At 46.1% G+C, this 26,458-nt stretch overlaps 1 protein-coding gene across 3 annotated transcripts in view; it reads right to left on the minus strand.

The window, feature by feature from the left end:
• Positions 1-3,136: 3,136 nt before the first annotated feature.
• Positions 3,137-26,458, minus strand: part of Arid1a (AT-rich interaction domain 1A) — a 76,123-nt gene continuing 52,801 nt past the window's right edge. For 2 of the 3 annotated variants that reach the window (XM_055610785.1, XM_055610783.1), the window contains exons 5-20: positions 20,592-20,832; positions 20,265-20,354; positions 19,311-19,478; positions 18,391-18,703; positions 17,566-17,711; positions 17,368-17,477; positions 15,715-15,924; positions 13,908-14,115; positions 12,408-12,540; positions 12,057-12,232; positions 11,508-11,658; positions 11,283-11,426; positions 11,108-11,207; positions 9,738-10,632; positions 9,301-9,431; positions 3,137-6,205 (exon numbers count right to left, since the gene is read on the minus strand). In XM_055610785.1, coding sequence (XP_055466760.1) covers positions 4,475-6,205; positions 9,301-9,431; positions 9,738-10,632; positions 11,108-11,207; positions 11,283-11,426; positions 11,508-11,658; positions 12,057-12,232; positions 12,408-12,540; positions 13,908-14,115; positions 15,715-15,924; positions 17,368-17,477; positions 17,566-17,711; positions 18,391-18,703; positions 19,311-19,478; positions 20,265-20,354; positions 20,592-20,832 — 4,947 coding nt within the window. In that variant the 3' untranslated portion in view covers positions 3,137-4,474. The remainder of the gene's footprint in view (positions 6,206-9,300; positions 9,432-9,737; positions 10,633-11,107; positions 11,208-11,282; positions 11,427-11,507; positions 11,659-12,056; positions 12,233-12,407; positions 12,541-13,907; positions 14,116-15,714; positions 15,925-17,367; positions 17,478-17,565; positions 17,712-18,390; positions 18,704-19,310; positions 19,479-20,264; positions 20,355-20,591; positions 20,833-26,458) is intronic. The other variant, XM_055610784.1, reaches the window with a different exon arrangement.

Raw genomic sequence — 26,458 nt, forward strand, 5'->3', positions numbered from 1 at the left:
CATTTGGGGGTGGTGGGGGGGAGGAGCCTGGGAAAAGAACCACTGGCCACACCCCGGGTCCTCTACTGGCCAGGTTCTATTTACTTCTCAAAAGCCAATTACTCACAGCTCAGTGGTCAGCAGTTCTCTTTGCCAGTGGTAACTCCAGTCAGAAACTAGAGACTGGGCTAAGCTGCCCCCAAATTGCAGGACAGCAGATGAAAGGAACCCGGGAAACAGAACTCCTAGGTAATGCTCCACACACAGCCCAGAAATGCGCTTTCTAGATTGGAAAGTGGTTGTTCAAGAGACCCATAGCAGAAATAGCTATTAGCAGTAATACTAATTAAAAAAAAAAAAAAAAAAAAAAGGAAAAGCACCTCCCCCTTTCTAAAATCAAAACCATCTTGGCTGACAACGGTTTTTCTTCTTCAATAAGTACTAATCCGTCATTCTGGTACCTCAACCTCACTGAGATATTAACAGCCGCACCAAATTTGATGAGTGCTTCACTAAAACTCTTAAGACACTTGCCTCATGCCAAAGACAATAGAAACCAACCTCCTCTCGGCATGCTATGGATGGAGTAAGTGTGGTATGCTAGCGGGGAGAACCTGGGCCTTGTTTTATATATGAAAAGGAGCCGGCACACTTAACTCACAGACACGAGGCTGTTGTAGAATTATTTGTAATGCATTTTGTTTAGCCTACAAATGCACAACAGAAAACGGTCTCAGGTTTCACTAAGTGTGTTTAATCATATTTTGTTACAATCTCTGATTTTTCTATGAAAAAAAATTCTGAACTTTAATTTTCTCCATTTCCAAAGGGAAGGAATGATGAATAGAGAGAAGTGGGTAGAAAGGGGATATTACAAAATTGACCTGAAACCACTGCATCTGCCGCTACGATGCCACTGGGCTAGTTATAAAGTCGATGCGGTGTGCCAGGGTGTGTGCCAGAGAGGGCTGGAGTGGTGAGCCTCACAGTTTTTGCAGTGGAAGATGGCAGGTGAGTATAAGACAGCATAAACAGAAGACACAGTGGGCAGATGTTAACAAGGGCTGAACGGAAGAAAAGCAAGACAGAAAGACATAAGTTAGGGAGCAGAGATTTTTTTTTTTTTAACCGACATTTTAAAAAAGTTTCTAAAAAAATTATGCATGTGAGTGTTTTGCTTGTGTGTGTGTGCCTGGGGCATGTGGAGGCCAGAAGATCCCTTGGAACTGCAGTAACAAACAGTAGTGAGCTGCCATGTGGGTGCTGGGAATTGAACCTGGTCTTCAGCCAGGTCCCCAGGATCTGTGTTGGACAGTTCACAACTACCTGTAACTCCAGGTGATCCAATAATCTCCTCCGGATTTTTAACCCTTGAGCCATCTCATACTGTAATTTTAATTTTAAATAAGGTGGCTCATACCAGGGTACGTAGGACGTTTGAAGCCTGAGCCACGTGAGACCTAGCCCCAACATAAAAATGTGGCCATGAATATAGGAAAATGTATTCCTGTGTGTACTCATGTGCAAACAAGGTTGGAGGAGAAAAATTCACACGTAGGGTAGAGGGTTCTCTGCCGGCATGTGGGTCTTGGGGAACTGGGGAGTGAACTCAGGTTATTAAGCTTGGCAGCAAGTACCTAGCAAGTTGAGCCATTTTGCTAGGGCCTACTCTTTTGGGAGGTTGAGGCCTAACTCAAAGCCTTGGGTATGTTAGGCACCTGCTCTACCATCGAGCACTACCAGACCCCTGACATATGAACGAAGACCAGATGATGTGAGCCATACATTTATCTGGTGAAAGTATGCTGTGTAGAGGGAATAGAGAGTACGACTCTAAGATGGAAATTTCTTGGACAGTGGAGCATGAGAGCTGGGAGCCAACCAGATAAATTAGAAAACAAAGGTTTTCATGTCATAAAGCCTTTGGGTTTTGTTTTTGAGACAGTCTTACTATGCAGACCCAGTTGACCTTTAAGCCCAGGCAGCCTGGCCTCAAACCCATGTTCACTTGCCTCTGCTTGAGTCCTGGGACTTAGGGAATGTATGTCACTACACCCAAGAGTTTGGGATTTCTGTCACACTTTAAGCCTTGCAGGCATTTGCTGATTTTAAAGGGGTCGTTGTGGTTTTATATTGTAGGTTTGTACCCAAGCAAAGCTCGGGGAGGATTATTTTAATAATTTGAGAAAGAGGCGGCAGTGTCATGAGCTTCTAGCGGCAGAGCCTGGCCTAAGTGACCCAGTGGGATTCTGTCTCAAAATCACAAAAACAACAAACAAAACCCGCAAAGAAATGAGTCCAGGAATTTTTCTGGCCAAACATGGAAGGTTGGCTTTGTCATTTACTGCAAAAACTGAGAAAAATAGGCTTCCAAGGGAAGCCAGAGCACTTTCTTTAATGTATATTAAACTCAAGTTTTCAGTAGTGATGCTTAAGTCTGGAGTCAAGAGAAAGCCAGATTGCAGATCCCAGATAGAGGCTGCTCCTATCACTCTGTCTACCGTTGAAAAGAGCACATTAAGGATGTTCCAAGAGAACAGGATGAACTCCTCATACCCCATAGAAGGGCAAGGTTAGTTAAGTTTCTGAGACAGTCTCACTATGTAACTGTCCTGGAACTCACCATGTAGACCAGGCTGGCCTCCAACTCAAAAAGATCCATCTGCCTCTGCTTCCCAAGTGCTGGGGTTAGTGTGCCACTATGTCCAGCTTTTATTACTTTTGGAAGATCCTGGCTAAAGACTTCGTTGTCTATGTGAGTGGTTTGCCTGCACGCATGTGTGTGCACTGGCTCGTGTGCTTGGGGCCCATGGAGATCAGAAGGAGGGTGTTGGACGGTCCGTGGAGTTGGAGTTAGGTCACTGTGAGCCACAGTGTGGGTGCTGAGACCCGAACCTGGGTCCCATGTAAAAGCGCTCTTAACCACCGAGCCATCTCTCCAGCCCCAAAGACTTAGTTTTAGCTATGTGTGTGTGTCCTACGTGTGTTAGTCTGTGTGCTTGTGCACATAGGTGCCCATGTAAGGTGCCAGATCCCATGTAGTTGGGCAGGAACTTTTGAGCCACCCAAACATGGGTCCTACTAACGGCTGAGCCATCTTTCCAACTCCAGGCAAAGCTTTTAAATAATGTGAAAATAAAAAAAGCCTCACAAAGTCTTACCAAGATTTAATGTACATTTATTCTTAACACGTGGAACATATAGTATAAAGATTTCATACTGAATAAATGATATTCATTAAGCCAAAAAGGAAAAAAAGGAGGAATTTACATCAAGTTTTTAGCTACATTGTTGAAATACAAATATGCAGATTTTATCACTGAAAAAATCTCAATTGTGTTTCTTCATCAGGAACTTCAACTGAACCTAGAACTTTTTCACACCTCGATTAGAAAGGAAACAAAACAAAACAAAAACCCAGAAAAAAATAAACTATAAGTTGATTGGCTGCTGAGACAGCAAGGACTTTTTACAGAGACCTGTACAGCATCGAACCAAGAGGGTTGATGTCTGGCAAGAGATTAAATAGCTGTGTCTCGCTTGTGCAGGTCACCAACTTGTTAACTCGTCATACTATAAAGGGGTAGCTGGGAAGGGGACCAAACTGTGGAGGTTCAAGGGTATGTGCAATGTACAACGTCATATATATACACACGTGGCAGCACAGCCGCTGCAGCTAAAGGTTAAAACCAGTTCTAAGAGGTGATCTCAGGGTTATTCATACAATCAAGGAGGAGAGAAAGAGGTCAGGGTGTTGTAGGTTCACACATGATACTTTGGGGGAAAAGCCTTTTTTTTTTTTCTCCTCGACATTTAACTAAAAACATTTTTAAAAACTACAGCTTGCTGCTGACCCAGCGTCTTCTCTCGTTTCCATGTGAGACATTATTATTACAGTATGTTTACAGTATCAGGTGTACAGTACAGTACATGAAAGGGTCTACACTCTACTGCACAGGCCTCTCCAGTGAACAGGGTCTGCTCACAACTGCCAACTTCTCGGCTCCTGCGAGATTGTGAATGGACAGCAATAAACCACACAGTTCAGCAGTCACCTTTTGTCCTTCAGGGTTTTTTTGTATTTTTTTTTCCTTTTTTTTTTTTTTTTTTTTTTTTTTTTTAACCATTAAAAACAGTTATGAAATGTGGCATCCCGTTGATGCAAGGACCGGGAAAGCCATTTTTTTTTCCCCAAACTCACTGTAAACAACAGTAACTTTGGTTAAAATAAAAAAGTCTTCTATGTAGGCAGAGCTTTGTCTTTTCAAATAGGGTGGGGTCCTGAGGGAAGCAGGTGAGGATGAGGAACAGAAAGGTGTGAGGGAGTGGAGGTGGGGAGGGAAGAGAAACAGGAGAGACTTTCCCAAGGGAGAAGCTGGACAGCACAGGGTAAACTGGATTCTGAGGTGGTTTTGCATAAATAAAGGGCAACAGTCAGTTTCTAAGTTCTCCACACACTCACACACACACGGGGAGGGGAGGTGTCCCACGGCTGTCATGACTGGCCAATCAAAAACAGTACATCACAAATGACTTGTGAAACCAATGAGTTCATCAATGGTGATACGGAGATGTCCAACAGCCGTGACTCATACAGAGTGAATTCTGAGTGGTTCTCGTCCACCTTGGCCAGGGCAAGCAGTGCTCGGGCAGCCCGCCGCATCATGTCCACACTAGTTGGTTCAAAGGGTGGGTTCTGCATATGGAGGAGGCTGGCCTGGCTCTGCTGGAACTGTGTGGCAGCAAGACTGTCCTCCAGGAATCCCAGGAGGTTGCCGATGCTGCCCTTCTGCACTGCGATGGCCCGGGCTGCCAGGCTGTCCCCCTGTGCCAGATTGGCCAGCAGTACCACGGCCATCTCCCGGCACACTGGGTTCTTTCGGTCACTGAGGAAGCGCACCATGGTACTATATAACTTCTCCAGGCGGCTAAAGGGGGGTGTGGCCAGGATCAGGTCCACATTGTTGTCCTGGATGCTGAGTTTGCTGAGGGTTTCCAAGACCAATCTCTGGGGAGAGAGGACGGCATTGGGGCCTAAGGTGGAGAAGGGGTCCTGGGCTTCAGCTGAAGGGCAAACTGCCCAGTGTAGGAGTCCGTCCAGGACAGGCAGGCAGATGCTCTCAGGGTATGGGGATAGGTCCAATTGCCCCGAGATGTTGGCAAGGGTGACCAGCGTGTTTTCCCGGAGCATCTCCAAGCAGTCCCACCACCACTCCACTTTGTCACAGCTCACCCCTTGGTCCTGTTCCTCCTCCTTCTCATAAGTCAGTGGTGCCTGCTTCCGTTCTGGGTGCTTATGGTGCAGTAGAATCAGCTTGCCCAGGATGAGCAGCAGCCCCGGATGTTTGGACATCTCAAAGTCGTTGCCTGGCACAAACGACAGGCTCCGGATGGTATTGGAGACACAGACACAGCGCTTAGCGAGGGAATCCTGCCAGTCCAGAAGGGTACACAGTGGGGTCTCGTCTTTACTGTGGGGCTCATCCTCTAAAATCTTGATATTCCGGTGGCTCTGGGCTGGGCTAATGCCAAATGGAAACTTGCTGCTTTCCTTGGTGGCCTCTGCACTCTTCGTTCCCTCGTCAGTCAACGTGCTAGACCGGGTGGACAACATGTCATCCATGGTGGCTGTGATCCTTTTTTCTGGAAGGCCATCAGGCGGGGGGCCCTCTTGCTCCGTTGTCCCTGTTGCACCCTCTGCTGTCGTGAGGTGTTTCCGAGGAGGCGTTGGGCAGGGCACATAAGGCCGGGAAGGCAGCAGCTCGATCTTGCTCTCAAAGTGGGTCTGGATATGCTCAGTGGTATCCCCTCCACCAATCCGCCAGTGCAGCAGGCCACTGTCGAACTCCTGCACGCGCCCAAGCTTATCCGAGCAGTCCACCACAAAAGGGTCGTTCTTCTGCACGATCTTTACTGGAAGCTTGTCAAATTTACTGACTAGCTTTTCCTCACTATTCTCTGACGGTGGCTTGTCCTTGCCCAGAAAGGCCATCTCCTCATCATTATCAACCACTTCTTCTTCCTCCTCCTCCTCCAGTTTAGGCTCTAGGAGTTCTTCCTCCTCTTCCTCCTCTGTGGGGGCTGGACTAGACGCCTTGCGGAATCTCCCAGGGTCTAGCAGTGTTCTCTGTCCTGGGTCCCCTACTTCATACTCCTTTAAAATGCCAAAGATCTCAATCAGGCATCGACGGAAATATTCCACAAGGAGCTCTAGCAACCCTGGGAGCTGAAAGACAGAAAAGGAAATGAATGAGAAAAGAATTCTGGACAGGAAAGTGCTCAAGCTCTATCCAATTTCTTTTCTTCAAGTTAGACATTTCTCTAGCAGTTTCTCAAGCAGACTCCTCTTCTTCACTTCTCTTGCACCAGTTCCTTCCTGAACAAAGAGCACAAGGCTTTCTTTTGCCTAAACAATGGTCACATAAGCCTGCCCCAAGCAGACTAAAGTTGTAAGCCTCGGGCCTAGACCCGGTTCATCAGTACTACCCAATATCTTTAAACCTGTTCTTTCTGAATGTATACTCTGCATTCCACTAGGCTTTTCACGGTGGTCACCGCCACTGCCCCTCATCCCACAGCCTTATAACGTCCAAATCTAAGCATGCTGGGATGACCTGTTCCCAACAGGAGCTAGAAAAGGGAATGCACTGTCCATAGACCCACAAATTTCTAGTCAGATTAATGGTTTTTGGTTTTGTTTTGTTTTTGTAGAAAAGGCGTTCCTATGTAGCCTTGGCTGTTCTTGACATTGTATACCAGGTTGGCCTTGAACTCTCAGAGATCTGCCTGCTTTTGCCTCCCCAAGTGCTGGGATTACAGGCATGTGTCACTACTCTTGGCTCTCCGATTAACATTTGACTGAATTATGTCAATGAATCCATGCACCTGATTTCCCCCAATACGCAAAGATGCATTTTAATACTGTTACATGCTTTTCAACATGTGCATCTGGGTAATATCCACCTGGCTTTTAGAGTTGGAAAAACCTTAGTTTGAATATTGCCTTTTCTAGAAATCAGCTGTAAGAAATGAGGATGAGTTGTTCCTGGTATATAGAAAATAAGCAAAACTTATTCCTTTACATTCTTGTGGACAGGAAAATTATGCAAAGAAAATAGTCATGCTTTAGACATTTGTGGTGAATCACAAACGTAATCCCAGTGCCTGGGAGACTGAGACAGAAGCCTGCCTGCCTGCCTTGAATTCAAGGTCAGCCTAGGACATATAGTGACTTCCAGACTTGCCTGAGCCCACAATGTGATACCCTTTATCAAAAATCCAAAACAAGAGCCAGGTGTAGTGGCACATGGATCGTTGTGAGTTTGAGACCAGCCCGGTCTACAAACAAATCGATCCAGGCAGCCAAGGCTACACAAGAGAAACCCTGTCTTGAAAAACCAAAAATGAAACCAAACCAAACAAAATAAAGCCAGGCTTTGTGGTCAGAAAGAACCTGGTAACAGCTCTATAAACCTGGGCAAGCACAAGACTATGAGCCTTTGATCCAGCACTTGGGAGGCAGAGGCAGATGGATTTCTGTGAGTTCCATGCTGGCCAGGGCTACAGCTAAACTCTATTTCAGAAACCAAAATGATTATGAGCCCATTTACTCAACTCTAAATGGCCCCATCCCCTGAAGAAAAGATGACACGAAACAAAATAACAGAAAAAAACAAGAGCACATTAATCCAATTAAGCACCCTCTCATCAGCTCCTTCATTAAGTTGGCACATTTCAAGGATTAAAAGAGAGTTAAGATAAACTTGGCAGGATAGCATGAGCCTACAATACCAGTGCCCAGAAGGTTGAAGTAGGAAGATCTCAAGCTCAAGACTAGGCTTATATACTGAATATATAGTGGTAGGGAGCAGGAGAGATGGCTCAGCAGTTGAGAGCACTGGCTCTCCCAGTGAACCTGGGTTAGATTTCCAGCACCTACATGACACCCAAGTACACACAAACAGCTAACAACTGTCTGTAACTCTAGCTCTGGAGTTCAACACCCACTCTCTAAGCACCAGACATACAATTGGTGCACAGACACATGCAGGCAAAAATCTGTCTCACACACATCCATAAAGACCAGGATTAACAATTCCCTCTTTTATTGAAGAGTATAAATAGGAGAGAGAAGAACTGCTCTGATCACTGATAAACATACCACATTATTTTACACACAGGGTCTCATGTGTCACAGTCTGGCCCCAAACTACCTAGACAAAGAAAGATGACTTTGAATCTTTGATCTTCTTACCTGTACCTGCCAAGCGCTGGAATTATGTGTGCGGCACCACACCTGATTTATGTGGTACTGGAAGTCCATCTCTGGGCCATATATGTGCTAGGGAAGCACTTTAGCATCTAAATTATAATCCCAATCTCTAGTATTGAATTTCTTTTTAATTAAAGAAAAAAAAAGAAAAAAAAAAAAAAAAAAAAAAAAAAAAAAAAAAAAAAAAAAAAAAAAGCAAGCACAGCAGTGGTGGTGCTCCCCTTTAATCCCAGCACTCGGGAGGCAGAGGCAGGCAGATCTCTGAGTTAGAGGCCAGCCTGGTCAACAGAGAGTTCTAGGACAGCCGGGGCTACACAGAATAACCTTGTCTCAAGTAAATCAACACACAAACAAATGGAAGGGGAGGGGAGGGAGAGAGGAAGGAAGACAAAGAAAGGAAAGGAGGAAAGGAGAGAAAGAAGATAGGAAAGAAGGAAGGAAATAATATAACAGGAGGAGGGAGAGGATGATCTGGAGTCTATTCTCTTCCTTTACACCTTTACATGGCTCCAGTGGCAAGCACCTTTTATACACTGAGTCATCTCATTGGATCCTTATCCGAGTAACAGTTTCTCCCAGTTGGTATAGTGCCTTTAATCCCAGAACTCAGGAGCCAGAAGGAGGTGGCTCTCGAGCTCGAGACCAGCCTGGTCTACCAAGCTGTTCCAGGATGGCCAAGACTACACAGAGAAAACTTGTCTCAAACATAAAAACAAAAATGAAACTCCCATCTGAGCATGGCAGGTAGGAGGCTAGGACAGAAGCACCATGAGGCTATCCCATATAGGTAATTTAGTAAGACCCTGTCTCAAACAAACAAACCTCAAAAGAACACATTCCCTTTGAACTTAGTCTTTACAACTCATGGAAATTATTATTGTTCTCAATACCCGGGCTCCATGCCCAGGGTAAAGAGAAGCAAAGTATAAGCCCGAAAGTTTTCCAGAAAAGTGACAAGTGTGTTGGCTGTGAATGGCTTCATTCTTGTTCTGTTATCCACAGCAAGAATATCCTAGACCTTCCCCAATTTCCCAGAAGCTCGTACTCACCTGACTGAGGTTGAAGGTCATAATGCTGTTGTCATCATATAGGAGGATGTTAATGGTGTCTAACGCCCATGTGCTCTCTGCCAGGAGCCCAGACTTGAGGGACATCATTACCCGCCATGCCTCCGGGGTTCCTGAAATAAACCTTTGTGTTGTCCATCCACCAAGCCCCGGATGGCTGGAGGCACCCCAGGGCCGTCCGTCCCATTAGTCAGGCTACTCTGCCTTCATTGCTTCTAAGCTGTCTAGAATACCAGTACATGGCAGAGCCTTAAAGAAAAACCTGAAATCAGCTTATTTCTTCCATCCTTCACATTCTGTGGCTTTATTTTAATAAGCACTGTACCAGATTTAACCACATCCAGGACACTGGGATGGAAGAACCATTTGAAAGATGGAAAGGGGCAGATTCAGCCACCCAATCAGGGAGGTCTCCTTACCAATGTCTTTCATCGTGAGCCGTCTTCTCTGCTTCAACACGGGCTGTGTGGCTTCAACAGAGCCAGGTGGAAAGGTAATATCCCGTCGAATCATAGGGGGCTGCACAGGGGCAGGCGCTATGTGCGAAGCAGGTACGGGCGGACCTGCCTTCTGCATTTTCATCCCAGAGTGCAGGAATGGAGACTTGCTAGGAGAAGTACGGTTCTCCATGGGCCGAGGGAGGGGCGCGGGGCTGGATACCTGAGGAATGTGATTCTGCATGCTTGGTGGGGGCTGGTAGTTAGACGGAGGGGGTCTTGTCATGGGGGGTACAGGGGCTGAAGGACCATATGGAGGCTGGCGTGTGCCGTGGGAAGGCCATGGGCCTTCATGGTTGGCCCTCTGATCTGTGTGGAGCATCTCATCTGTTCGGTTCACACCATGATACGCAGGACCCTGGGGGGCAGAGCCTGTGCTCTGCCTGTTGGCATAATTGTAGGTCATGTCATTTCGCCCCTGCCACATGGTGCCTTGCTGAGCAACCTCAGCTGATGCCTGTATGGGGCCGCCCATCATTTGTGGTGGCATGTTCTGCTGGGCATTGGAACCAGGAGGTGCGGAGACCCGGTCTCGGCCAAACTGGAATGGAAATTGGTTCTGGGGGCCGCCTGTTGGTCGGCGCTCGGCAGCAGCGGCGGCAGCAGCAGCAGGATAGGCATTGCTGTACTGGTTATACACATCTTGCTGAGGGGAAGGCTGAGCAGCTGGCTGCTGGCTGGCAGACTGAGACTGAGCGGCAGGCAACTGCTGCTGCTGGGGCTGCCCCTGCCCAGTGCTGTACGGCACACTGTACAGCTCCCCTTCGTGCCGCTTGGCAGGAGGGCCATATGTGCCATCCATCGGCCTCTTATAATTCTAAGACAGAGAAAGCAGAGGGAAGAAATTAATATGGTATACTGAGTCACACAAAAATCTCATGTGCCATGGATGGCTCCCATTCATCAGGCAGTAACTCATTTTTCTTTTGCCCCTCTGAAAGAAAGGACACAGATGCCAAGAAAACAAAGGAAACAACTTTGCAAATTATTTTTTTGAAGCTGTTTCTGAGAGCAACCAGTATTTCCTCTTCTAGGGTTTTCCTTTCAAGCAGAAACATACATAAAACATGAAAACTCAAAATAAATTGTTCCTAGCCCCTTCAGAGAAAAGAGACTTGACGAACAAGGAAGACACCGAGACCTGACTCTCCAGGTAGAACTGCCTGGTTGGGTCAGAGAAATACCAAAGTAGTAACAAAGTGAACCAGGCAGACTACTACCCTTAGGACTCGGTTGCTTACTGCTGTCAAGCACAACTGGCGGGCCAGTGCGCTCCCCACTACCGTCCTCACCTGCTGCTGCTGCTGCTGATACATTGCGGTCTGCTGGCTGGGGAAGGGGCTGCTGGAAGGGGTGCCTTGGGTAGAGAACTGATTGCCATAGGAATCATGTCTGCAGAAGAGAACCTTGGTCAGGGTGGAGTAACAGAACAGGAGCAACACTACAAAGGAATCGGGAGTTGCTCACCGCTGCGGCGGCTGTTGCTGCTGCTGCTGCTGGGGAGGGTAGCGGCTAGGAGAATACATCCCCGAGTCTGGGGTGGAAGGCATGAGATTTGGCTGAGGGGCTCCAGTGCCCATATTTCCTTCAGGCCCTATTCCAGGCTCCGTCCTAAACAAAATTGGAGAAGGGAATTGAGTCCACGAAAGCTTCTGGGCACCAAGGGTGGGACAAGTGCAGGGGCTTGCTTACCTCACTCTGTCATAAGGACCTCCATAGGGATAGTGCTGTCGTGGTCCCATAGCCACATTTCCCAGCCCAGGGCCAGCAGCACGGCTGTAGGGGTCACCCATCCCGCCGTTGGGGCCCTGCCCTGAGGACATGAAGGGATCACTTCCTGGAGCTAAGTGCAGAAAGGAAACCAATGAGACAACTGGCAGGTTGGCAGGCTGGGTAAGCTACACATTGCATGCCCCATAGCTCCCAGCCTTCTACAGATCATGGTTTGTTCCTGTTGCTTTCCTGACAGACTTCATAGAAAAATACAAAGTCCCAAGAGTGGCTGGGTAAGGCAAAAGCTAAGAGGTAGGTGGCTAAGGGCACTGCTTAGTCCATGCGCTGCCTAGTCCATGTGATTCCCTAACCCCACCAGAGAGGAAAGAGAGGACAGCAGGCAGGGGGAAGGGAAGGATATGGGTTAGGGTGACATACAGAAGGACCTCAGAAGCTATCTCAGCAACACTACCCAGTTACTCCTGCTCCTGTCTCTACAAGCACAAGCCAACAACTCCTAGCACTCACCTTTCCTCATGCTGCCATAAGGATCCTTATTTGGCTCATAGGACATGCGCCCCATCATGTCAGAGGTATTCATACTGGGCTGGTACCCAGGGTTTGGAGTCATGGAATTCCGCTTCTGGAATGTGGGGTCACTTCCATCAGGAAAGGCATCCTGGATTCCAACTGAGTTGCTCCTGCTCCAGAGTGAGGAAAACTAATGAAACCCCCAATAGACCAATTCCTCCCCTAAGCCAAGAAACACAGTAGTATAGTAACTACAGACCTGGGCAACAGAGGCAGGAACTGCTCTTGGGTCACACAAGTCTCAGCCCTAAAGACCCTCGGAGTTCTGTGGCTGCTCATGGGCCTTACCTCATGCCTGGTAAGGGGGGAATTTGACTATGTGGTGTGGATGCTGGAGTTGGTGGCTTCAGGTCTCCTCCTTCTGCCATCGAGCTGCTGGTTGACTGAGGAGTCTGTGGACCCTGCATAGATCCTGATCCCGCTGTGGACAGAGCAGAGTGAGCAGCTCACTTGACAGAAATGTATTTAAATGTTCATAAAAACATGAATGCTGAAGAACCTGAGGGTGTGTGCATGTGTATGAGCCTATTTCTTTGAGACAGGGTCTCATACTACATAACCCAGGCTGGCTGGAACCAGTGATCTACTTCCTTCTCAGCTTCCAGAGTGCTAGGATTGACAGCGTGCCTACCCTTCCAGAAGATCTCCCTGTAAGACTTTCCTAAGGACATGGAGCAGACTTGAACTGACTTTTCCTAGCCAGTGATCTGAAAAGGCCAGGAGAGGGGGATGGGTTTAGTCACTTGTGCAGGCGTGTCTTAATACAACAACGGCATGTAAAAGTTTATATGAGAGCGGCACAACTGAGCTACAATAAATACACAGAAACAGCCCCTCCTTAATGTTTTATGGTGGTTGCATTCTTGGCTTTGAAGAGATGATGTGGCCATTATTTTACCATGCCAGGTTGTTTAAGTCATGGGCAGCTTCCTGACTGCCTTGCTTTATTTCTCCAAAAGAACTTGTCTAATGTCTTAAACAGCATAATGATGGTGGAACCAAAACTCCTAAGCAGAGCTCCTGAAATACAGGGTGCAGAAGCATCACCTGGACAGAGCCTAGATGTTTCTATTAAATACCCAGCACATGTCACCCTTACAGCACTCCCAATAATGAATGTTTCCATTAGTTACTGTTTCCCAGCACTGCATATCCCACCAGAGGTCTCCCCAGCTGATGAGTCAGTCATCTTAGGCACCCATACACCCTCTGAGGTCAATGACAGGGCACACATGTTTACACCTACCTTCTAGGGCCCTGGCCTTTCCCCCATGCTAGCCCAGGCCCTAGCTCCTCTGAGAAAGGAGGGTAAGCAGAACTCCTGTCATCACAAAGTTCCATTCATATTTTCTCCCTATCCCCTCTTCCCATTCATTACCATCTTAGTTCTCTGGGGAATTTAAGGCTTTAGACTGAGCTGCATTCTAAGGCGCTGACATCAGCAGGCCAAAAGCTCCCAGATGGCCCAGCCACGCTGCTATTTGTCAGTTTTCCCTCACTCCTCTGGTGTCCCTCCCACTCACCAGTTTACAAACATTTGGCAGGAAGCCAGGTGTACAACAGGAAAATTAGAAAGTTAAAACTTAAGGCTGCTGCACGGCACCTCCCAAGGGAGTCGCCACTGCCGCTCTTGAGTCTGCCAACCTGCCAAGCCACGTGGACGGGTAAAAACACACATGCCTGGCATCTGCTCTGCTTCCCTGGAGGGAGGGAAAGGAGGAGGGAGGCAGGCACCACTACCTAAAGAACTGTGCTCTCAGCCTCAGTGGGGTGTGCACCCATTCTTACCAGGAGAAGGAGGCTGGATCTTGGGCTGGGACTTCTTGGAGTCAGCAGCTGCAAAGATGTCTGGAGGAGGGTCTTCGCCCCGCTCAATCTTGCATTCAAAGGCATAGAGACACTGGATATACTGCTTTTTCAAGGAGCTGGCCGCACTGCTTGATGTACCCACATTGAGGTTGGTTGCAAGTTCCCGCCACTTTTTGTTCTTGTTGACCTGTAAGACCAACCAGAGGAGCCAGAGTAGAGCTGACTAGCTCACAAGCTCTGAGCTCCAACTGGTTCCTGCAACTTGGAGTAACTGCAAGTGTCACTGCTTATTGAAACAGGACAACTGGCATGCCGACATTGGAACAGAGTTCCCCAACTGGTCTCTATGCTCCAGCCCTCACCCTGGCCTTGTCAAGCAAAGGTTTTTGTTTTTTTTAACAGGATTCTTCTACTTCAGAGTGAGGCTAATGTTTAAGTGCAGCCAGTCCACAGTTCTGCCTCCTTTCTTCAGCCCCAGGCCATCACTAACCACGACCATTTCCCCAAAGTCCGTTCTAATCAGTACTGTGCTAGCTGGACAGATTTCCATAGTACCTTCTTAAACTCAATGGCAAGCATTTCCCTCTAGTGCTGAGAACACTGGCACTGCACTCCTGACCGACAAGAAAAGATCTTTGGGCTGTGATGCCTTTGATCTGGTAGCTGCAAATCCATAGAGTTTGGAGAAGGGGAGAGAGAGAGAGATAACTACCACTGAAGGGAAGTGAACAGGAATAGCTCCTAAGGTGGCGACGGTGAGGGTAACCTGGCTGTCTTTAAAGTTCTCTCCCATACACATGCCATCTGACCCAATCTACTGGGACGGTCCATTCACTAATCTGTCAGACAAGCTCAGGGCTCACTCTTGCCTTTCTTAGAACCTTCACTTACAATTACTTAGCAGCAACTAAAAGATTTCCTTTTCAAACTAGAAGGCTCCGAGAGTCCTTCTATCCCTCACCTTATGTTTGGTGAGTTTTGAAGCCCAGCAATCAGAAGAAGGCAAAGCTATGAAGTAACCCCATCCCCTTTCAGCACAGCAGTAAAGGACTAAATCAGAGTCAAAAGCAGGAAGGCACCCAGGGTCACCTCAGCAGCCTTGTGTGGCTCTGCTTCCCACGCCAGTGATATGGCAGTTTGCACGTGCCCTGTTTTGTTTTGTTTCCCTTTGTGGGGGAAGGGAATGAGCCTGAAGGGAGAAGGAATTCATAACTGACTGGTAGCTGGCTTCATTCCAATCACCCTCTTTTCTGCTGGTGACAGCTGTTTTCCTTTTCTGATTTAGAAGGTTTGGAGTAAGTCTCTCCTGTCAGGCTCTCCCACCCACACCCAAGAGTTTCTGACTCTGGAAAAAAAAAAAAAAAAAAAAAAAAACACCACAGAAGGAAGTCTACAAGGCAAAATGAACTATCACTAGTTAGCCTCCCTGGCTGAATGCAAACAAAACTGTAAAGTATATGGCAAGGGCATTTCCAGTAGGATTTTAACCCATTCTCTGAAGTCACAGTATAAAAATAACTAGACAAATAATTTTTTACTATTCTACTTCTTCCTCCATTCCTCTTAGTAAGCAGTTTCTGAAATTCTATCTCCCCTAGAAAGCTTCTTGAATCAAAAGGTTCAATGATCTGCCTGCCACTTGACAGGACAGAAGGTTCCTGCTTCACCATCAAGAAAATGAAAGCTCACGTAGTTTAGACCTTGGTTAAGGTGGCATGTGTTAAGTGTCTCCGAGCACACCCCTGTGGAATGCAGGGCACCATCAGGCCAGCTGTCTGGCACTCACCTGAGTCAGCCCACCAATCTCCTTCACAGACACATAGAGGCGGTAGAGGTCCAGAGGCTTCCTGCCCACAGCAGGCAGGTTTGTCATGCCCATGGCCTTTTCCTCTGTGAAGGCCAAGTACCGGTCCACCCACATCTTCCTCTCGGGCTCACCACCCAGCTCATACAACTTGGTGATCTTCTCATTAGTTGTAGTGGAAGAGCTGGATTTCTGGAGGGTGGGTCAAAACCAGAGACTCATCAAACCTACACATATGAAGAGTGCCAGAGACCCTTTCCTCTCTGCCTGGGCCCTTTCCCTCTGAGAGCCAGTGGGGCTGGTTGTGGAATTTCCTGCTTTGGTCTCTTAGGTGCTGGGATTGTATCTTAAAAGCTACTGGCTTGTTTTTTTCTTCCTTTCTTTCTTTCTTTCTTTTTTTTTTTTTTTAACATGCATTTGATAGTAAAGGTGCAAAATCCCCTGCAAAGCTCCACAGTTTCAGAATGGCTGTTCTAACTATACAGAAAAGAAGCTCACTAAGATACGTAGACTTTGGATTTGGTTAATTTGGTATGTGATTGTTTTTATTTGAAAGTTTTCTTTTTACTCTAACAAAATTTAGAAATTATTTCATGCAGGCGCCTGGTTTGTCTGTAGGTAAGTCTGTGCACTATAGTGTCTGGTGCTCGTAATACAGAAGAGAGCAGTGCTGGAGCCCCTGGAGCTGGAGTTACAGTGTCAGCTGCCATGTGGGTGCTGGGAATTAGACTCAGATCCTTTGAGAGAGCAGCCAGGGCTCCTAACCACTGAGGCATCTCTCCAACTCCCTAATTAAGTTTTTTGAGCCAGGGTTTCTCTGTGTAGCACTGGCTGTCCTCAACTCAGCCTTCCATTGCTGGGATTATAGGTCTGTGTCACCCTCCTCCCATGCTCACCCCAGCTCCTTTGGTTCTTTTCTTAATGCTCAGTTTATTTTATTTTATTTTTTTAATTTACATGTGTACTGGGTGTGGTGGTGCACATCTTTGATTCTAGCAATCAGGGAGGCAGGTGGATTCCTGTGAGTTCAAGGCCTGCGTGGTCTACATAGTGAGTTCTAGGTCACCCAGAGCTACCTAGTGAGACCCTGTCTTAACCCAAACCCCCAACAAACAAAACCAAGAAGCCAGGGGCTCATTATTGAAGCATGATCCTTGTTTTTAGAGGACTGGAGTCTGGTCTCCAATTAGTCCCTCGAACTACAGCTCTAAGGGTCAGACACAATCTTCTGAGACATCCATGGGCATCTGCATATGCATACACACACACAAGAAAGCACAGCCTCACAGAAGATCTAGATCCAACCCACAGGGTGGCCGAGAACTCCCACCTGTGTAAACCTGTATCACTAATCATCCCTGCTGCTCTGAGTAAAGCCCAGAAAGCAAGGGCAGCTAGTGGCCTACAGCACTCTTCATTATCAGGGTACAAGCACAGGAGGCTAAGCCTCGAGAGAACTTTCACTAAAAGCCAGTGTTAGTGACGGTATGCTGATACTCACACTAAGACAGGTAGCCTCAATCATTGCACGAGCAATTATCCTAGGGACTTCATGGTTAAGAGGCAATGGGTCCTTATCACTCAGTGAAGGGGATAAGATACAAAGCTGAAAGGATGCAAGACAGAAATCATTACCTTAGACTTGGATTCTGTCTTGGGTGTCCCATCTGCTTTGTTGTTCATTTTTGTGGCTGGAGTTAACTTAACATCTCCAAGGCCCATCATCTCTGGGCTGGCTGCCATTCCTGTAAAAAGAAAAACAAATCAAGTGCAATAGATATTGCTACAACTGGAAGATCATTCTTGAAGAACTCTTCAATGAATTATATTTACCTGCTGAATTGTTGGCCATGGTTCCACCCATAGGATATGGGGGTCCCTGAGGGTTGATCATACCAGCCATACTATTAATCCCCTGTCCATAGGGAGGTCCAGTTCCCATCATGCCCCCTTGATTCATATTTGGGTAGCCTGGTGGCCTAAGGAAGAAGATGGAAAATAAAAAGAAGAAAAGGTTGGAGAAATTTTTAATTTTTACATTTGGACCTGAGCTAAATAGGGTTGCTTGACTGTCTAGTTAGAGCAGAAAAAGTCTAAGTCTCTGAAAACTAACCCAGGCTGTTTCTAGTTACTATTCTTATCTTCTACTTGCCACAAAAGGCTCGAGGAAGGTCTCAGCTCTGTACCAAACATTAGCTTAGTCTGAAGGGGTCTAATACTTGAAGAATAAAGTCTTATCAGTGTTTTATAAACGCCACTTTCCTGTAAGCAGCCTTTAAAGTTGTTATATTTCTATTTAAAAGCCCACTTTAAGTCATTAGGCCTGTAAGATATACTCAATTTTAACACTTCTCATTTGTCATACTAAACACCAACCAGACTGGACTCCCATATTCTCTCTCCTACCCACGCCTTCTTCCTCAGACTCCCAAGTAGCTACACTAAAGGTATAAACCATCACACTGGGCTTCAAGTTCTGTATATACTTTGTCATATGAATTTTTACTCTAAGACCCTTAGAAAAACAGCATGTTTGTGTAGGTGAATTAAGTATACGAAACAGTTCTTAGAAAAGCTCTCAATAAAATACATGTACCTATGCATGCATGCACACACGCAAGGACTATGCACGAATACCCCTCCCTTCCCAGGCTTTACCTGTTTTGGATAGAGTTGGCAGCAACATGCATGGCAACAGCAGATTCTTGAGTTTTCCGGTTCATCCCGCCTGGTGGAGGACACATCCCTGACCCAACCTGAGGTGGCATATTGGCCATATTAGGTCCATAAGGCCTGTTGCCCATAGACGCATGAGTCATCCTCCCTGGAGGGAGTGTGCCATAAGGTGGGATTCCAGGCTGCCCGTGCATTTGACCTCCAGCACCCATAGGGTTCATACTTCCAGCCATGCCTGCATTGGGGTAGTTGGCATTGGGCAAGGCATTATAGTTAGGCTGCCTAGGGTAGCCTCCTGTGTGAAGAGGGAAAAAGGACACAAGTCTTGGTTAGTGAGTCCTAGTATTTCTCAACTCTAAAACTCCTAACAAAGAGAATCCACCAATATTTTGGTCAGGAAATCAAACAACTCCATGGTTTAAAAAGTAGTAACGGGAGGCCAGGAGCATGTTAAGATCCACCTCTGTTGTCCTGCCCCCAAAATTGGGGGTGGGGTCTTTTGGGGATTGAATCCAGGGCTTTGTGCCTACTAGTTATGTGTTATATTACCAAGCCACACTCCATCATGACTACCCTGCACAGAGAACAGCTGGTTTTGTTGCTATCCAGCCGTTAACACAATTCTTTCCTTTCTACATACTCTTAATTTCCACCCAAGTATTTTCTTAATTTGTATGTGTGTGCAAGAATGCACATGCCTTCATAGCGGTGTCTTACCTGATAAGCCATTGTGTTAGCCCCTCAAAGGCTTCTTCAACGTGACAGAATTAAGACAAGATGAAACCTTGCCCCACTCTACTGAAGGGCCTAGGCTGGATAAATGTAAGCCAAGAACAGTCCTCCTCTTTTAACCAGCAATTTTCTCATTTCATTTCTATCTCCTAATAAGGTAGTACACTTACCTTGTGGGCCATACTGACTCCCCTGGGGGCCATAGCTCCCCATAGAGTTCTGCTGGTAGGAGCCCATGCCTGTATGCATCTGTCCTCCAGAAGGCTGACGTGGAGATAAGGCCGAGCCGGGCTGAGGGGAAGTGTACTGGGGCATCTGGGGGTTCCTCTGCATATAACCTATTTGTGGAAAGTATCCATATACTTATCTGCTCAGTACAATGTAATAAATGGTTTCCCTACTCCACTGGGATGTTTTTGCATGGAATCTGCTGCTATCATTTGACCCTACAGTTATCTTTAAAGTGATATGCCATTTACATAGAAAGGGTATATAAATTTTATTGTTATTTTGGCTTTTTTGAGGAAAGGTTTCTCTGTGTAGCCCCTGGTTGTCCTGGAACTCACTCAGTAGACTAGGCTAGTCTGGAATTCAGAGATTTGCCTGCCTCTGACTCCCCAGTGCTGGGATTAAAGGCATGTGCCAACCACTGCCCTGAATCAACTTTTACACCAAATAGAAAATTGAAATGATAAAAAGCACTGAACAAAAACAAAACAACAATAAAAACCCAAAATAAAACAAAACCTGTAACAATAAATAAACACAATATGAATGATCTAATGAGTAAAGGAGCTAATGCTGAGTCATTAGAAAATGTTTATTAAATTAGACACAATGAAAGGTGCAAGCTACCAAAATTTTGGTGAGCACTGAGATATGTAGAATGACTGCTGGGGGACGAAACATGGCCACATTCACTGGAACATCAGTTTGCTGCTGAGATTACTATTACTTTACACTTCCTGCCTGGTCAGGGCATCAACACAAATGCTTTACTAGCATGTCCCGCAACCCATGGACAGCCATTAATTTAGCCCCGCCTATTGAGCTGACAACATCATGTCACAATGACAGGGGTTTGGGTGCTCTTGTTAGTCCTCCACCCAAACCTAAGCTCTCACCTCGATCTTGGGCAATGCTTGATTGGTTCATGGAAGGATGCATGATGCTGTCCGACTGGCCACTGGGTGGCCGAGGTGGCATCTGGTTGCCTGCTCCAGACCAAAAATAAATAAATAAATAAATAAATGGGAAAGTAAGCAAACCTTGGCTCAGCCTGCAAATGGCCGAACACCCCCTATGTCATATATAAAGAGGTATCCATCCAAGGGCTTCCCACCTCCCTTCTTCAAATGCTGAGGGAAAACCATGCAGACATGAACAAATCTCCCTTTTATCACCACGACCAACCAGCTTTCCCTCTTCCCAAAACCAGTACTTGAGGGTACCTGGCACTGCAGCAGGCGAGAGTGGTCCTGAGCGAGACTGAGCGACACTGGCAGGAGAGCCAACAGGGGATGGGGACGGGCCTCGGATGCCAGGCAGGTGAGGGGAGGTATGAGGAGAAAAAGGAGACTGAGCTGGATTACTCTGCTCTCCTTGGCTGCTGGAAATCCCTGATGTGCTCACGCCAGGACTCAGAGCTCCTTCTGTCCCCATGGGGAGATCATCTATTGAACCAGAGAGATCCTGAAACACACACAAACACACAAGGATATAAATTAGTAAAAGGGGGCAAACACAGTGTATATGTTTGGTCAGAACACTAGCTTGTATAGAGCACATTACGGAGCACAAAGAATACACTTGTGGCTTGGTAGGCCTTTTAAACTTTACCAAAGCTATTGAATATTGCCTGGTAAGGTGGTACACATTTGTAATTCTAGTACTCAAGAGACAAGGCAGTAGGATTGAGTTAAAGGACAGCCTGAACTACATAGTAAGAGTCTGTCACAAGGTAAAACAAACCCCCCCCCCACATGTCTGGCTATGCTGGCACTCAAAAATATGGGAAGTAGGATCAACTTGAATTTGGGTCCAGTCTGGTCTATTTAGTGAGTTCCAAGGCCCTATCTCAAAACAAAACACCACAAACCAGTCAGCTACCTGCTACCTAGCCACCAACCAACTGAAGCCCATCTCAAAAGCAACAACAAATGATAAATGTGCAGTTATCAATAAAGCTTCATTTATAAAAATGGGTAACTGGGCTAGATATTATAGTTTGCCGGCTTGTGGTCTGGTCTATCCTCCAACAAGATCTTGTAAGACAGCTGGTACTTTTCTCTCCCCTACAAGGATAAAGTGCCTGTTTCAGTGATGCTTGAGTGGTATCCCAATGGGAAAGGTACAAAGTACTGCCAGAAACACATCCAATGTTTCCTTCTTATTGGTGTTTTGCCTGCATGTATGTGCGTGTGAGGCTGTCAGATCCCCTGGAACTGGAGTTACAGACAGTTGTGAGCTGCCTTGTGGGTGCTGGGAACTGAACCAGAACCTTCTGGAGGAGCAGCCAGTGCTCTTAACTGCTGAGCCCTCTCTCCAGCCCTCCCTCACAGTATTGCAACCTCTGTTTACAAAGGACTATTTCTATAGGAACCTTTGCATTATACTGGGGAGGGGGGATAAGAAAGGGATGTGGGACATGGGAAAGAGAGTCTCTTAAATGTCAAGAAGGTCTGGCACTAAATTTCCAACTCCTGATCTATAAGAGGTGTGAACAAGAAGTTTGCAGTGTCAACAAACTCCATGTTCTGTTCTAGGTACCAGTATATTTCCTTATGCACTATAGTCCTTGCTCCTTTTAAAGCTGCAAGTTTCTGAGATGACCTACTTGCTTACTGAACAAGATAATATATTTTGCAAGATAAAAAAAATCAAATGTCTGTTGTTTTTTTAAACACATAGTTTTATTATTCATAATACACTGCTGGCTGAGATAGGGTCTAATGTAGCTCAGGTTGGCCTTGAATTCACTACATAGCCAATGATAGCCTTGAATTTCATCTCTCAAGTCCCAGGACTGCAGGTGTGTTACAGCTGTGTACCACCACAGCTGGCTTCCGAGAGCTGTTCCTGCACATGTATTCTTGTGCCTGTGTGTCTGGAGACAGTGCATGCACTTAAACATGTGGAGACTACTGGTCAACCTCAGATACTGCTCCTCAGGCACCACATACCTTACGGGTATTTTTGAAGTGTTTTCAAACGGAACTGGAACTGGCTAAGAAGGCTGATGGCTAGCCAGCAAGCCTCAGGGAGCTTCTTTTTTTTTTTGAGATATGGGCTCTAGAGATCCATGTGCCTGCAAGGTAGGAACTTTTCCAACTGAGCCCCAAAAGCCCCAAACCTGGTTTTGTTCAATTGGCTTTAAAAATTAAGTGTTCTTTTTAGATAATTTGTTTTCATACAAGTAAAATACAACCACTGTCTCAGTAAACACAGCTCAGATAATACCCATGACTCTCTTGAATATTTTTTTGCTGCCCTCAATTTGGTCCACCATGCACCCAGACACCCACTACGACACAAGGTCAGGAGATGGCTTCAGCTGCCCTTCCATCAAGGAGCAGAGCACACCACCACCTGGCTAAGTTGTTATATTTTTGCAGGTGATAACTGGTCAGAATGATTTAAGACGTAGAACACTTTAAGAATGGGAAAGGGCAGAAGATTCAATATTAACAAAAGCTGCTATTTGAGTATCTGATATGTGAATATACTCTGGGTTTCATTCGGTCACTCTCCAGCACCACTCTCCCGCCCCACCTTCATTTTTTTCATTATCTGAGATGAGTCATTTATAGCCCAGGTTAGCCTCAAACTCCTGTATCAAAGGCAGACTTTGAACTTTCCAATCCTCCTGCCTGTTTCTCAAGTGCTAGGCTTACAGGTATCTACCATACCTGGGATCACTCTGAAGACGGTGTTTCATGAAGTTCAGGTTAGACTAAAACTGATGGTAAGTTTGAATTTCTGATCCTCCTACTTTATCTTGCATGTGCTAGGATTTCAGAAGGGCCACCACATCTGGCAAAGCCTTTATTATATTTTGTGACAGGGTTTCTTTGTGTAGCCTTGGCTGCTCTGAAACTCTCTCTGTGGACTGTCCTGGGTTTTCCCATAGTGTGATTATTTTTATAACTCTTGGTTATACACACTACTACCACTGCTATTTTGAAGATAAACCAGCTGGTGCCTAGAGAGAGACTGTGTTATATGGGCAAGTCACCTGCTCTGTCCTATCACACTCTAACACTGTCTGAATTGAGGAGGGAAACATGCCATATTTTGATTAAGTAAACAAAATTCAGCTTTAGGTTATCATTAGTTGTACTTTTAGGCAATCTGGCAAACTGGGCTTTGGTTTTCTGGAAAAATCTGAGTTTTTCGTGGCACACGGTCACAAAATCCACTAGTAGAATACCATTAGGGACAAAAGACCAGCAAAAACATTCTAGAATAAGAACTGCATGCTAGGTGGTGGTAGTGCACACTTTTAACCTCAGCATTCTGAAGACAGAGTTTGAGGCCAGCCTGGTTTATAGAATGAGTTCCAGGATAGCCAGGGCTACACAGGAAATCCTTGTCTTGAGGGAAGAGGAAGGAAGGAAGGAAGGAAGGAAGGAAGGAAGGAAGGAAGGAAGGGAGGGGGGGGGGGAGGGAGGGAGGGAGGCTGGCTGGGGAGATGGTCCAATGGGTAAGGATAAAGACCCATATCAAAGCTGGGGAAGACACATGAGGATTGCTGGAATTTGTTGGCCAATCAGCTTGGCTGAAAAACGCCAAGCTCCAGGTTCAGTGAGAAAGACTGAACAGAATAAGCAAAGAGTAGTAGAGTAGGACACTCAATGTCCCCTGGCTTCCATGTCTGCATACACGAATATATACACACCCGACTCACATGCATCCAACACATACAAACAAATTAAACTTTTTGGTTGTTTTTCAAAATAGGGTTTTCTCTGTGTAGCCCTGGATGTCCTGGACTTGCTTTGTAGACCACGCTGGCTTCAAACTCACAGATATCTGCCTGTCTCTGACTCCCAGAGTGCTGAGGTTACAGGCATATGCTACCAGGCCAGGCTAAACGTTTTCAAATAAAAAACAAATAAAAAAGAGAATAAAACATACAGTATACAAACAGCAGGAAATTAACACATATTCACCAGTCCCAGTGGTAAATGTTAAATGTCCCATGGTAAATGTTGTTTGTTTGTTTGTTTTTTGTTTCTTTTTTATTGGATACTAAAGGTTTAAGACTCCAAAAGCTGCCTCTCAAATCAACCCTGTTGTAGGGGACAGGCACTACCCCAAACTTCATGACCTTTAATTGCTTGGGACACACCTCTGTTTTCTACTCCACAAAAATCCAGTTTTTCAGGTCTTCTGTTTCACACAAAGCTGATGTCTGGTTATTGAGTCAGAGCTTCGGTGTGCCTAACAAGCCTGGTTTCTACAACACACTTAAGAGGTTCATCAATCTAAGCCCCTCTTTCCCCAATAGGTGCTTCCTTTTAGCATTTTAGAGCCCCATGTTCTCAAAGCTCTACCAAGAGGGCCCCTCTAATTAGTATCTCTTGGAGAGGAGGGCTTGCCAGGAGAATGCAGCAATGCCTCTGTAGTGGGAACCCTCTCCCTGGGCTTGCTCTTCTCCAAGCGTAATCCTGCTGAGAGATGGGAGGCGAGGATCAGCCCACTCAGTGCCCTTGCCAGTTCCAAGGAAGCAGCAGGGCCAGAAGAATTTCCTCACGTGTTTCATGAATTTTATTGCTCATCTACCATGCAGATCAAAAGCGTTGGAGCAGGTCCAACTATTTCACACAGAATCTCACACTCCAGGCTGGCTACAACCCCGAAAGCCTTCATTTCTTCACTTGAAATACTGCCCAATGTTATTTTGGGATGTGACCTGATAGAGGAAGCCCATAGGGACTCCATGACTATAACTGTTCCAGCTGTGATTGGTTGCCCAGCCCTAGTGTGTGCCAGCATGGGTTCGTCAGGCTCTGCTGACAAACAAGAGCTCGGCAGCTGACACCTTCTCTTCATACCTCAACAAAACCTTGCCTGAAATCACAGTCCATACCTCAGGATGGAGGCTGGGGGTTGTGCTCTCCAAGAAGAAAAATTTTTTACAAGACCCAGCATGAGCCAGCCGCCTGGTGAAGCCCTTAATACCAGTTTAGGGTTAAAGAGAGTAGAAAGATGACCAACCCACAGAACTATGCAAGTAGGATAACGACGGCAGACATACATTCATAGAGTTCTTACATCTATCTACTTAACTGTGTGAAAGGCTTTTGTCTGGTTTTGTGTTGTTACTGACAGGTAAAACATTCATCAATAGAACTAGCTGAGGGCTAAGGACACTGCTCACTGCACATGCTTAGAGGCTCTGGGTTTGAAAAAGATCCAGAGAGAGTCAGGTAAATCCTACCTTTGGAGTAGGGGGCAAATTATATCCACAGCCACACACTTTGAATAATTTCAAAGTGTAGATTAGAAAACTGTAAATTGTGACACCTCCCCCCTCCACTAAGACAGGGTTTCTTAGCCTTGGCTGTCCTGGATTAAAGGAGTGCACTGTTCCTAATCCCACAGATCCAGAGACATAAAGAACCCATTCCTATGTTTGCAAATAGGAAGAAATCCTCAAGAATACAGGAGAAATGTGGAAAAGCCTTACAGGGCAAAAGGAAGGATGGAGACAACAGACTCAACAAACCCAGGAAAAAGGACCAAGACAACTCATTACTTAAACCTGGGAGGTGTTGGTGTGGTGCTACATGCCTATAACACCATTACTAGGGATAGAGGAAGAAGGATTAAGAGTTCAAGGCAAATCTAAGCTACAAAGGAAACCCTGTCTCAAAAGACAGTTTTGTTTTTCAACAAAAACAACATTTTCTTAAGCACAGACTTATTTATCAAGGTAGTGGGGGGTGGGGAGGAGATGACTGCCACCAAACAGCACAGGCTGGTACTGGATAAAGTGCAAGAATGACTCGAAACAGAGCAGGGTGCCTCTCGATTCTTAGTGTAGTCTCTGCACCCATTTTGCTCTATTCCTATTATCAACTAAAAGGATATGGTTTATTGGGAAATCAAGATGTCTTCCAGAGGGGGCGCCATCTTAGGTGATTCTAAGCCGTATGCATTCCTCCTTTCTCAGTTCTGCAGAGACTCCTGCAAACTATAGGCAAAGTGGGGTTTGTTTAAGTGACCCCATTCTCCAAGCTAAAAGATGGAAAGGGTCCTTATTGAAGGAAAAGTGGCCAAATAAGCTTCAACTCCCAACCAGGCCGCAGAAAGG

This window comes from Psammomys obesus, unplaced genomic scaffold (assembly GCF_907164565.1).
Source record: "Psammomys obesus unplaced genomic scaffold, mPsaObe1.curated_primary_1811, whole genome shotgun sequence".
Lineage (NCBI taxonomy): Eukaryota > Metazoa > Chordata > Mammalia > Rodentia > Muridae > Psammomys > Psammomys obesus.